At 54.2% G+C, this 12,847-nt stretch overlaps 1 protein-coding gene across 1 annotated transcript; it reads left to right on the top strand.

Annotated features, from left to right (window-relative positions):
* The first annotated feature begins 1,625 nt into the window (after window positions 1-1,625).
* LOC311437703 (uncharacterized protein C11orf96 homolog) lies at window positions 1,626-2,692 on the top strand. Its single transcript, XM_084521312.1, has one exon. The coding sequence runs from the start codon at window positions 1,929-1,931 to the stop codon at window positions 2,289-2,291; it is 363 nt and encodes a 120-aa protein (XP_084377438.1). The 5' UTR covers window positions 1,626-1,928; the 3' UTR covers window positions 2,292-2,692.
* Window positions 2,693-12,847: the final 10,155 nt, after the last annotated feature.

Here is a 12,847-nt window from a genome sequence, read left to right as displayed (position 1 = left end):
CCTGGCTCGCGATGTGACTTCAGCTCCGTGCTATGCAGGAAAGAAATCCCCTCGTACGATCCCCACGGCCGAGGGTTTCTGTAATCTATACGATGAGGTCACATTTCAATACCGGGAGCAACCTAGATTAAAGGCGTGATTTAAGCCCCTGGAATAAATATAGTTTTTTACATTAGCGCATTGCAGACCTGACTGGGGGGATTATGTCACAGGATATTTTTTTCTGAATTGTCTCAAACAAAAACTTAAGGTTTCCTGGTTATTGCCATGGTGATGTTGCTCCAACTCAGCGCCGAAATTTCCCAGAGCCTTTTATAGCCCTAATTGCGAGGGAATTCGGTATTTGGCCTACCTGCAAGGGAAGCAGTTTGTCCTCACTGAACTTTTACCAAACTCGGTGGCTAGTTTGGGGATGCTCGTGTTGAATTTCAGGTAGTGAGTCAACCGGCCTTTTTTCTGCAGGGCCTTGGATCCTCTTATGCTAAGGCTGTTGCTAGAGCAGATTAAATTTACCTTGCTTCATGTGAATGTGAGATGCTTTCCTCTGCTGCCAGTTTGCTCCTGCAGGAGGGGTGAGCTCGGCCCCAGGAGTCCTCCAGGTCTAACCCCTCGGTTCCTGTCTGTGCTGAGGAAGCAGAGCTCGGTCCAGTGTGCTGCAGAGTCCAGTTCTCAGGAATAAAATCTGCTGTGAGTGGGTCCCTTGGAGAGAAAGTCCTCGTAATGCAGTCAGGGCTTCGGGGGGCTAAATTTAGCCATTAAAATCAACAGTAAAAAAAAAAAAAAAAGCAGTCTTCTCCAAACGGGAATGATTCAGTTTGACCCGACAGAAAATTGTTCCCTTATTAAGTTAATTGCATCTCCCAATAAAAAGGCTTCAGACTGAGCCTGGCCCCGAAGCTGCTCCGGGGAGCCAAGGAGCTGCGAGGCTGCAGCCAGATGCTGTCTGCAGCCAAGCCCCCGAGCGATCCCTGAGCGCTGGCGACAAGCGGGGCAGCCAGCAGCCCCCCGAGGGTGCTGACCAACGCCGCCAGCCACCTTTGTCCTGGAGCAGCTCGTATTGTGGCTGGTTTGAGACGGGGCCGTGGTTATGGCTGTTTGCTGCATGGGGCCATCGGCCTCATCTGGGGGAGCCCCGAGACGTCAGTGCTGTGTCGTACCGAAAGACAGAGCCGAGGTTTTGTGGTGGCTTTTGGATGAACCATTTCCGGCTCTGCCTCCCTGTTCTGCTCTGTTTCACCCTAGCTCCTTTCCTACCCCTGCCGTGTGCTTTCCTCACGCTGCGGGGTTTTTCCAGCCCTGCGCCCCCCTGGCACCCACCGGGGCATCTCCTGACCCCTCGGCGAAGCACGAACCGGAGTCACTCCGAATCAGGTACTTAACCCCGATCAAACCACGGCCGGGAGGGAGACGGGACCGACCCCAGCCCCTCACATGGGGCTGACCCGGCACCGGGGGGGGGGCGGCAGCTCGGGCCCGGCCCCGGCCGTGGGCAGGGGGGGCCGGGGGCGGAGCGGCGGAAGGCAAGCGGGCAGCGGGGGGGCCCCGCCGCCGTCTGAGCATGCTCGGGCGTGGGCAGCCCGGGCTATATAGGAGCCGTGCCGAGCCGTGCCGAGCCCAGCCGCTCTGCTTGGGGCAGGGGGGGACGGGAGAGGGGCTCCGCATCGCCCGGCTCGGCTCCGATCGCATCCCACCGCCCGGCACCGCACCGCTCCCGGGGCACCGCTCGGCTCCCAGCACCCGGCTCGGCTCCGCTCCTGTTCTCTCCTCTCCTTTCCGTCTCCTCGGCTCCCATCTCCCCGGCTCCTCGCCGCTTTTCCCCCCGCCGGGACCCGGCTCCCGGCACGGCCGAGGCAGCGCCCCCCGCCCCGCCGGCTCCGGCGGCGTCCCCCGGCCCGGCCCCGGCTCGGTGCCCCCCGGCGGAGGGCAGGATGGCCGCCAAGCCCTCCGAGCTGCTGGGCGTCTGCTCCAGCTACCAGGCGGTGATGCCGCACTTCGTCTGCGTGGCCGAGGAGTTCCCCCCTCCCGCCCGGCCGGCCCGAGCCCCCCGGGGCAAGCTGCGGCGGCCGCGGCAGTCGCGCTTCAAGACGCAGCCGGTGACTTTCGACGAGATCCAGGAGGTGGAGGAGGAAGGGGTGTCCCCCATGGAGGAGGAGAAGGCCAAGAAGTCCTTCCTGCAGTCCCTCGAGTGCCTGCGGCGCAGCACCCAGAACCTCAGCCTGCAGCGGGACCGCCTGGGCAGCTGCCGCCTGCGCAACAGCCTCGACTCCAGCGACTCGGACTCGGCCCTCTGAGGTTGGCACGGCTCTGCCCGGCTCGGCACGGCTCTGCCCGGCTCGGCACGGCTCGGTGGGACTGCTCCCGGCAGGGACCCGGCCGCAGGGAGGCTCGGCGGGGCGCCCGGCGGGCCGGGCTGTGCTCTGAGAAAGCGCTTCTTGTACCTGCGGCTCTGTTCGGCTGTACGAAACTCTCCCGTCTGAGACACACACACAGAAAAGAAAAAAAAAAAAAGAAAAAAAAAATCTTTTTCTATTCGTTAGAAGAAATACGAGCTGTTTTAGATGCATCGAGCTGCTGGACTTTATATTTATTTTTGCATTTAAACTGTTGACTGCGTTAATTTAATATGTTTCTACCTGAATGTCTGTTATTATTTCCATAAAAGAGTAATAAAATCCGATATATTTGCACAGTACCTACCGGGCTGTCCTTATTTCGGGGCCCTGCTGTCCTCTTCGGGCTCTCCTTGCCCCTCTGGACAGGGCTGCAGGCACTCGGAGGCTGCCGGCAGCCCGTGCAGAAGCAGCAGCGCTGTCCCCGGGGATGCTGCTCAGAGAGGTTTTGTGCTCTGTGCCGCCAGGTACACGCTGATGAGACAGGACACGAGCCAGGCTGATTTTAGACAACTTCATTTTCCTGTCAGAGATCTTTGTATTAAAGTAGCTTGATGTTTAAGGACTGTTTGGAAGTGCTTGTACCTGAAAATGTTAGCGCAGCCGGGCAGGTGGAGTTTGTTCAGAGCTGCACGTGTGCTTTCTGCTCTCTTTCTCCTTTCCTATCTTTGCCATGTGGTTTCCTCATGCTGCGGGGTTTTTCCAGCGTTTTTCTGCTCTCTGTGAGTTGCTGTTGTCCCTTCCAGCCCCCGAGCCGTGTGGTGCTGCAGCTGGAGCGAGCACAGGTCAGTTTGGCAGAGCAAAAGAGGGGACGGGACGGGCTTGTCTTGGAGCCGAAAAGCAGAGGCTTTCCTGTGTGGGGTGGGAGCAGAGTTACGTGCGGCTTCAGTGTGCGTGAGAGACCACGGTGTTTGTGCTGAGGAGTGCCTGAATCTCTCTGCAGGAGAAGCAAATCCCTGGACCGAGAATTTCTCTGTTCCCTTGTGCTGTTCCTGCGCTGACAGCCTGCTCCCAGGCACGTCCTCCCTCGGGGCACCCCTCGGGCAGCTCACACTTCCCCATTACCAGGGATTACCCCCTAGGGATTTGCAGACTCCAGCCAACACTTCTGGGGGTAGACCCTTGGGGGGTGGGAGCTTTTCTTAAGCCTGTCCTTACAGCTGGCAAAGTGACCCGATGAACAGCATCCCCCTGGCTTCCCCGGGGGCTGTGAGGGCTGGCCCAGAGGCAGGAGGGGAAGGTGGTGGTGATGGGGTGCCCTCGGGGTGCATCTGCACCCACCGGAGTGCAGGTGGCCTCACCTCTGGGACAGCTGCAAGCTGGCAAACCAGGTGCTGTCAGAAGTAATCAGCTACCAGCGGCTGTGCTATGTCTTCATCAGTGAATTCTCCTAAAGCTGTTACAGTTCTGGGAGTTTGGGTTTCGCAAAAAGGTTTGAAACATCTCTGCGAACACTACAGCCGTCTGCCTAAATGTTGTGTAAGGCACACAGAGGGCTAATGAGCTCTGGGAGGTTGTACAGCATCCTCCCCGTACTGCAGGCTCGCTCTGCTTTTCAGTTGTGCTTTGCTTCCACCCCTGGTACAAGTCCCAGAGGTGCAGGCGCTGCCTGGTCCCTTCAGGAGGCTGTGAGCACGCTGTCCTCTGCCCCCTTTCTGCCCCTGTCCAGCAGCCGTCTGCAACCATCAGCCACTGCCACCCTCCATCAGGCACAGGGGCCTCGGGCTCCAGCTTCCCGGGGGTGCCCGTGCTCACTTTTCTCTTTCAAGAGACACCCCCGAGCTCTCCTGGATGTTAACACAGAGGATAAAGAGGGTTCGAGAATCTGTGGTAGCGCAATATTTGAGAAAAAGCCATATCCCGTTGGAGAGGCTGGGTAAACAAGTTTCTCTTCAGCAGTTCTTTGTTAACATTTTTCTGCTCCCTCTCAAAGCGAGCGACACGCAAATGGGAGATGCCAGCGCTAAAGACAGGCTGTCGTGTATCTTCCCAGCTGTTAGGAGCTAGTCAAAAGGGTGGAAATGCAGGGTGTTTCAGCTCTGTCCTGGAGAGCCCAGGTGGAACAGCAAACCTTGTTCCAGGTTTAAGTAGCTCTTTTGCTACTCATTTTTAAGGTTTGCTCTTGCAATGTTTTTTAGCATCACGGATATCTGTCCTGTAAGGATTAAAAACCAAACAAAACCTACAACCAAACCTCATTAAATTCACTTCACCGAGGCTAATGACTGTATCAGAGGCTTTTGAGTCTGTCACCCACTACCCAGGCTTGAGACGTGGGCCGTACATTTCCCTTCAGCGGCTCACAGCTTAAAATCATCCAGCAGATGCCACTTGCGGTGATGCTCAGGGTGGCAGCGAGTAGGCACGAGCATCCTACGTCTGCAGGGAGGGGCCGGGAGCCAAAGCCTGGTGGAAAAGCAGGATGGGGCTCGGGGTGGAGGGGAGGCTGGGAAGAACAGGCAGGGCTGGAGGGAGCCCAGGGGACAAATCCTCTGATTCATAGGAAATCATAACACAGAAGTTGTTTTTTAATGTGACCCAATTTTATTCTCAGATTGCTGCACGTGCAAATGAGCCAGTCCCGAGGAGCACCCAGCGGGGTGAGTAAAAGCTGATCTCTGGAAGGGGCCGAATGGTGCGGTGCCATTGCTCCTGTGGCATCACGGAAGGGAAAGTATCCTCTCTGAGCACCTTACGGATCTCATTTCCTGATTTTTTGTTGTTGGTGGTGGTTTGTTTGATTCTGTGAATCCACAAAAACCTTTTGGGAAAACATTCAGGCTGGAGAAGACCTCTGAGATCATCCAGTCCAACGTTTAGCCTAGTACTGACAAGCCCACCACCAAACCATGCTGTGAGTTCTACATCTACACCCTTCTTGAGGGCAAAATCACCAGGGGTGGTGACAACCACTTCCCTGGGCAGCCCATTCCAATACCACACTGCCCTTTCAGTAAAGACACTTCCCCTAATGCCCAACCTAAACCTCTCCTGGTTCAAATTGAGGCCATTTTATAATTATTTTATAATTATGTTGTAAACTGAGGAGGAAACTCTCCCGTGCCCAGTAAAGGCTCGTGCAAGGCCAGCTCACCTTCTCCTGGAGCAGGAGGTGGTTGCACAGTACAGTGGGGTCAGCGCCTCAGCCCTGCAGCCAGCGAGCAGTTTGGGGTCTTTCACTTTCCACCTCTGTGGCTTAACGAGCTTCCTCTTAATTCTCAAGCAGCATCGCATCGCATTGAACCGCATCACATCGCATTGCTGTGCCTGGGCAGCCCGGTCTGGAGGGAGTGCTGCTGTCCCATGAGCATAGAGGAAAGAACCTCCAGGTATTTAATTGGCAGAGCAATTAGTGTAACCGGTGCCAGGGGACAAGGGACCGTGCCTCCAAGCTGTGTAACCAGCAACTGCGGTGGCAGAGTCACATAACTGCTCCTGGAGCACCAGCTTGAAGGCTATGGGACGTGTGAACTGGGTCATTGTGCACCCAGACGCAAACGTGCTGTAAATAGCAGGGGGTCAGCTCCTGATTTTGGCTGTGCTTGTGTGAGGCTGGCTTTGGTCCGGCCGTGCCAGGAGCTCGTGCTATGTGCTGATGTTCCCCAGCACATGCAAGGACCGGCACGAAGCGTCCCAGCCCATGCTCCACAGCACCCAGCGCCCTCCTGGGCTTTGCACAGCCCTGCAGAGCCCTGACCTGGGGCTGGTGGCTGGGGGTGGGCAGCAGGGAGCTGAGGTCCCCACCAGAAGTCCCCACCAGAAGACTTGGCTTGCTTTGAAAGCCAGGCGAGGTCCGCTTGGGTCCGATTTCAAACAAAACCAGATCCGCCGCGATAATTTACGGCTCTGTCTCGAACAGGGATTCTTTGTTTGGAAGCATTTGCATCGAGGAGGCTGGAGTTATTTATTAGGAGCTGGTGAAAGGGAAGTCTTCTTCCTCGGCTTGATTTAAGACCCTGTTGTTGTGGAAGATTTTTTCCCTCTGCCTGTGAAGAAAATGACCTTTCTTGGGCAGGAGGGACGGGGCCTGGCGAAAAGGCAGGGAGGGAGGCAGAGAGGGAACACAGTCCGCCTGTGAAACAGCTCTTGGCTAACACGGAGCTGCGTGAAGGATGTTTATGAGCTTGTTACTTTCAGTCCCGGCTTCTGGCAAGTCTGTGTTTTCCCTTTGAGAAATATCTGGAGGTCCTGCCCTTGATCGTTAAAGACCCATTTCAGGCTCTTTTCGCAGCAGCCTCCGATGGCTGAGGGAGCTCGGGCTCTGCTCCCCCAGACTCTCGGGGGAAAACCAGCGTTTCAGCTGCATACGGGCAGCACCAACGTGGCTGGCATGTTTTGGCCAGGGACTTGTGTTTTGGCTGGGGACGTGTGCCAGGGGGTCCAGTGGGGCACCGGGTGACAGCACAGGGACCCGCACGGCTCCCCGGTGCTCTCAAAGGGGCAGAAACATGGAAGGACATGGCTCAGTGCCTTCACTGGTGGTAGGCAGGGCAGGGCCACAGGGGATAGAGCTGCTGGAGCAGCACCGAGAGGCAGGAGGGGAAGGGAGAAGGGAATAACTCGAAAACAGGCAGCCTCGGGGTGAAGGGAGGCACGCAGCACTGCCTGCTTTCAGCCACCTTCCACCAGGAGCACCCCTGAGGTCAGGCACCCCCGGGACCCAACCAAACGAGGTGAAATGTTGCCTGCTTATCCTCGTTAAGAGATGGATCGATGTTTTTCTCTGACATATCTGTTTGTTTCCCAAAATAACCGCTAGGCTTATCAACCAGCTCCTCCTCTTCCCAGAAGACCGGCCCAAAATAACCAATCCACCACTTTTAGGGGTTTAGTTATGAGTTTTATGACCATGTCTATATGTGCATGTTTACTCCTGGCTGAAGAGTCCCCATGTATTTTTATTGTGCAGACAAGCGAACAGAGCAGGGAAATGGCAGGACTGCCCAGGTTTCTGCTTAGCTTTAGGTGCAGGATTAGCTTTAGGATTTCAGGCTGGCGAGGTTGATGAATGGTATTTAGACTTTGTCAGGCTTGCACGGGTTCTTCTCAGGGTCCCATCCCCAAGTTTAGGAACCAGAGCCTGGTGGCTCTCCTCTCCCTGCTTTGCAGGAACCTCCACACTCAGAAAGGGCTTCTTCTGCCAGCACAGATGGGAGTCTGGACCTGGGAGGAAGGGGGCTTCACATGAAGGGACACTCAAATTTCCTGGTTTTCTAGGGTGAAACTTCTTCCCTCTGTCCTCTACAGTAAAGAAGTAGCTTCAAAGATAAAAATTAAAAGGAAAAGAGTAAAAAAGGCTTGCAGATAGCCAGACTCTGGATATGAGGAGCCTATGATAAATTTAACCACCAGAAACACTTTTCAAAATGAATAAAAATAGCTTACACAGTTAAATAGTAGAATATTATTGGAAGTAAAATATATTCTGGGAAAAAAAAAAAAAAAAAAAAAAAAAAAAAAAAGCATAAATCATGTCCAAAGAGGCAAAACTGGAGGCATCAAAAATGCTGGGATGCTAAATGTGAAATCATAATAAGACATGCTTAAAAAAAGATTTTGAAGAATGGCTTGTAAAAGGCTAGAAACTTCTGATATGAACTTTTCCAAACACATAGAAAGAAAGAAGCTGACTAGAAAGTCTTTGGCTTTCCTTCTGAATGGGGATGCGACTGAACCCTCCAGGAGGAGAAGGCAGTATCAGGAAAACTAAGTGCCTTCCATACGACACTATAACTCTGTATATTTGATTATACATTCAACACAAAATACTCTAAAGTAGCAGTTATTATTGGTAGTGAAAGAGATGCTGGAGTCATTGTGGACAGTTTCATGTCTGCTTGCTTCTCAGCAAGGATTAAGGGGTGGGGATGTTGAGTGTTATTAGGGAAGAAACCAAGCGCAAAACAACAATCCTAATCCGTCAGCAATGTAAAGCCGCAGTGCTCTGGTATCTCAAATTATCTGTGTAGGTCGAGTTATTTCCCAAAAAAGTATATCTGAAAGTATCTGCTGCAGGATGGAGATGCAATAGTGTAGGACCATCCAGTTCAGAAAATCCCATGAGAACAGGAGAGAGATGCAGGAGCTCATGAACACTTTGAGAGATCGATGAGGAACTTGTTAGTAATTTCTGACAATACAAGAGCTGAAGCACCATACGAGCTATCAGACAGCAGGTTTAGGACAAACAAGAAGAAATATTTTTATTGCACAATAAATAACAGAAGCACACAGTTCCCTGCCAAAGTATGCTGTGGATGTGGCCTGCTCAGAAAGCAGCCCGGCAGATTGCTCGGAGGAAGGTTTGTGTGGGTCTGCCATCCTGCAGTCCTGTGGGGATGGGGACAGACTCCCCAGAAGCCTGGGGTGTTCCTGGGTGATGTGCAGGTTCACTACAAGGCAGTCTGTCCGTCTGTCTGTCCTGTCCGCGAGCCCTGCCTGCACCCTGTCTGGGCAGAGCACTCTGCGTGAGTTTGTGTGTGTGCTGGCTGGTTCAGGTGCTTGTAAGAGACTGGAAATTCATCTTTACAAGCAGAAGGCAGAGATTTCTCTCCTTGTCCTCCCATGTCTGCATACCTATGGATGCATGCTTTATCTCCTGCCCTCTGCTTAATTCCTGCATAAACACACGAAGGCTGATCTTGAAGCGAGCATCAGCGCTGCCTCCAGAACACAGCTAAATAAAGCAGGAGAAGTCGGGTGCAGGCATATGAGTCCTTTCCAAATGTCATGTTGGTCCTGCTAGAGGAAATGGTTACAGGCTGGAGGGTTAGCTTCAGGGGGCATGGTTACAAAAATAAAACAAGTGCCCAAACAAAAATAATTTGGCCAAATTTTGCAATGACTAAATAACTCCACTCAGTTAATGGAATTATACCGAGTGAGGGATAAATCACCACGGACTTTGGCTCTGGGTCTGTTGCTGGAACCCAGACAATAATAACAGGTAGACCGGGATTGTGCGTGAAAAGCCGGGATTGTGCTTTATTTCCCCGCAGTTACCAAATGTGCAATGCCTATTTCTGCTGAGTACGTTTCGAGCTCACGGAGGACGAGCGGGAAGCCCCTGACACGGAGCAATGCCCTCACTGCCCACACAAACAAGCACACGCATGTCTGCAAGCTCTCAGCCGAGCCCCATGGCTGGGCTGGATGCAGCCTGCGGGCTCTGGAGGGGTGCTGGTGTTGCTGGATGCCTTGGCCCCACCAGGGGCCCTCTTGCTCCAGGCTTTCCAGCCTCACCTGGACACGTGCCCTTGGTGTGGCTGAGTTATCCTCGCACGTTGTTAGCTCTCCTGTCAGGACACCGGAGCTGCAGACACCGGAGCTGGAGGCCTCCAGCACACGCGAGGAGGGGGCTGCAGCCTGTGCAGGGGCCAGGGCCACAGGCCATGCTGGGACCAGGGCTGCTGCACACAGAAAGCTGCCTCTTTGGGCCGTGCTCCTGAAAATATGGTTGAGATGATGTTTAGCTCGGCCTTCCCCAGGCTCGTTTTTGCTTGTGAAGATGTTGGTTGGTGTTCCCGGCTGAACAAAACCAGCAGAGCTCCCCACCGCAGCGCGCTCCATCCGTCACACCCTGTCCTGCTCCTCCTTGCTGTCGTCCCGAAGTGAACAGCCTTCAGAGAGAGCCATAACTCTGCTTAATGCTTGCACTGCCTGCCCCAGCCTTCCTTGCACTTACAAACCTGATTTACAGCACGCAGCCTGCTTGCCTCTGTGAGCCCAGCAGATTCACATTTTCCATTTTGCTATCTCTCCTTTGGCCTGATGCAAGCTCAAGTGGGACAGCGTGTCAGACCCGGCCTCCTCCTCAGCAGCTTGTCAAAACAAGTGTGATTTTCACCATCTCCCTCTGCTTGCTGGTAGAGCAGGTCCAAAAGCAGACCTCGCAGCTGTGTCCCGCTCACAGCAGCTGCCCAGCATCTGATGGGGTGGAAGCACCACGTGGGCTGTCTGGGTGAGGGGCTACCAAGCTCCCAGCAGGGGCAAAGATCACATTTTGAAATTTTGGGTTTCTTTTGCCAGGAGGGGATCACTTCTGCCCCTTTTCCTGCCAAACTCCAGAAGCTGCCGCTGATTTCAGCCAGACACCGGCGGGCGAGCGCGAAGGCAGAGGGCCGGGAGGAGGCGCATGGTGCTGCACATCAGCAGAGGCAGCTGCCGGAGGTGACCTTTTAAATTGCTCCCATAAAACCTGTTCAAGTGCCCCTGTCAGAGCCTTCAGACTTTTTATATGCTTTGCTAAGACCTTTTATTTAATGCTGTTATGCTAAGGAAGCGGTAGGGCCCCTTGTTGTGTGCAGGAGTACTAAGGATGACAGCGTGTGAGCAGGGGAGCCTGTGAGCGCTCCAGCACCATGACCCCCGTGTGCCCCATCCCTGCCTGCCCACAGGGATGCTGTAGCCTGGTCACCACCCAGGAGGAGCTCTGCCCTCTCTGTTGCTCACCTAGCACCGTCAGCACAGTCCCAGCTGCTCCCACCACACCATCTCTCTTCTGAGCACCTCCAGACCCAAAGCCCCATGTCCCAGTGGTGGCCCTGAAGCTGGGCGTGCTGCTGGGTGTGCTGTCCTCAAAGCTGAAAGCCATATTAAAAATAGCACAGACAGCCCTCAAATGAAGAGTTTGGTATTGCTGTAAAGGTGTGTGGTGGGGTACTGGCTCTGCCCGGGGAGGATGAGGTGAGGGCAGGACCTCTGCCTGCTCCCAGAGCCTCTGGCACTGCACGGCTGTGAGCCCCAGCGTGCAGGTGGCTGCCAGCAGCCATCCTGGTCCTGGAGGGAGATTGGAGAGGTGAGTAAATGCCTTTACGGCTCTTGAGCTGGGAAGTAAAGAGCAGGAAACCCAAAGGCGTTGTTCTCAGCATAATCACCCCATGGCTGCTCTGCTCCCCTCCTGAGGAACAAAATCAGAGCAGAATTACCGTGCGCTATTTTGGGATACTGACTGTCGGTGCTCAGATATTTAAGGCTGAAGGGGCCAAGTGAGGTAAGTGTTACTCGTCCCTCAAAAACCCGAGCATTTTGAGAAGTTTTTTTTTTTGCTGGAGGGAGCACGATGGCATGATGTGTCCCATCAGGAAGGCTAGGGCAGGCAGAAAAAGCCGTCAGGTGGGAGAGCGGTGCATGTTAACCCCTTCCACGTGTCCCAGTGACCTGGCTGTGTTGTTCAGCTCCATTCCTGTGGCACCTGGCTGGGGTTTCTGCAGCAGTGGCAGCCCTGTGCCCACCCGTGTGGGGTGGCAGAAGCTTTTGGCATGGCCCCGGGCCATGTCACCTCTCAGGGTTGCTGTGGTCCAGGGAGAGCAGCTCTCTCTACTCCTGGCACGAGCGGCAGGGCTGTGCCAGAGCTGTGCTGTGGGCGCGGGATGCTCCACTCTGGGCAGGCTGATTAGTCACGGCATGGCCTCAGAGAGCAGGATCCCAGAGAGAGGTGGGTCTGGGAGCTGTTGTCCAGTAATTAAGTTCATTATGTACTTGTTACGTAGCTATATTAATTTTATTTATGCATTTTTATACGTTGTCCTTTTAATTTTCATTATCCATTTTTCTGTTGAGGTTCCTGCTTAGGGCAAGCAGCAGAGTTAGTCATGCAGGATGATGAGTCTGTTGTACAGCTGGTGCTCACCCACCCCCAAGCCAGCAGTTCCTATCTTGAAGGCCTAAATCCGAAAAAAAGGACCCTACTAGCCTGTAACTTACATTTAAACTTAAACTTAGAGATTCTCAGCTCTTCATGGCAGCCAAGCTTCTGGCTGTCTCAGAGGGGCTGGCCCAAGCTCCTAGCTGTGAAAGCAGACGATGGAAGTTTTACTCATGGGTCTCAGCCAACGGAGGGCTGTGGCATGCAGCTTAGGGGCAACGTGATTTTGAGGAAAGGCACGGGTCTTTGAGGTTAGTGGTCCTGTTGGCTTTTAAAAGCAGGGTGTAACAGGATCAGGCATGTGGCTGACTTCTGCACAGACAGCTCAGAGGCCAACTGAGAGGCCCCACTCCCCACTGACAGCTGAGCCACGACTTCCAGGCTGTAAGAAACACGAATTACGTGCCAAAAAAGCAGTTTTGAGACTAAACAAAAAATGCGTTTTGGTTCCTTTTCCTTGTTTCCAGTTTCAGCCTGAATCCTCTTGAGTGCAAGTGGGTCAATAGTCTCAAGCACTTTCTGTACACAGGAGGACCAGAACCAGAGGGCCACGGAAGAGCTGAGGCTGGCAGGGACCTCTGGTCCATCTGGTCCAACCCCTGCCCAAGCAGGGCCACCCGGAGCAGGCTGCCCAGGGCCGTGTCCAGGCGGCTTTTGAAGATCCAAGGATGGAGACACCACAGCCTTTGGGCAACCCGTGCCTGTTCCCCGTCACCCGCACAGCACAGAAGTGCTGCCTGGTGTTTACCTGGAGCCTGCTGTGTTCCAGTTTGTGCCCAGTGCCTCTTGTCCTGTCCCTGGGCACCACTGG

Source organism: Aythya ferina, assembly GCF_964211825.1.
Source record: "Aythya ferina genome assembly, chromosome: 5".
Lineage (NCBI taxonomy): Eukaryota > Metazoa > Chordata > Aves > Anseriformes > Anatidae > Aythya > Aythya ferina.
This window is presented reverse-complemented; position numbering and strand designations above follow the sequence as displayed.

What these genes read in the sequence shown, in the direction of transcription:
- LOC311437703 (XM_084521312.1), top strand. Translation starts at nt 1,929, where the DNA reads ATGGCCGCCAAGCCCTCCGAGCTGCTGGGCGTCTGCTCCAGCTACCAG.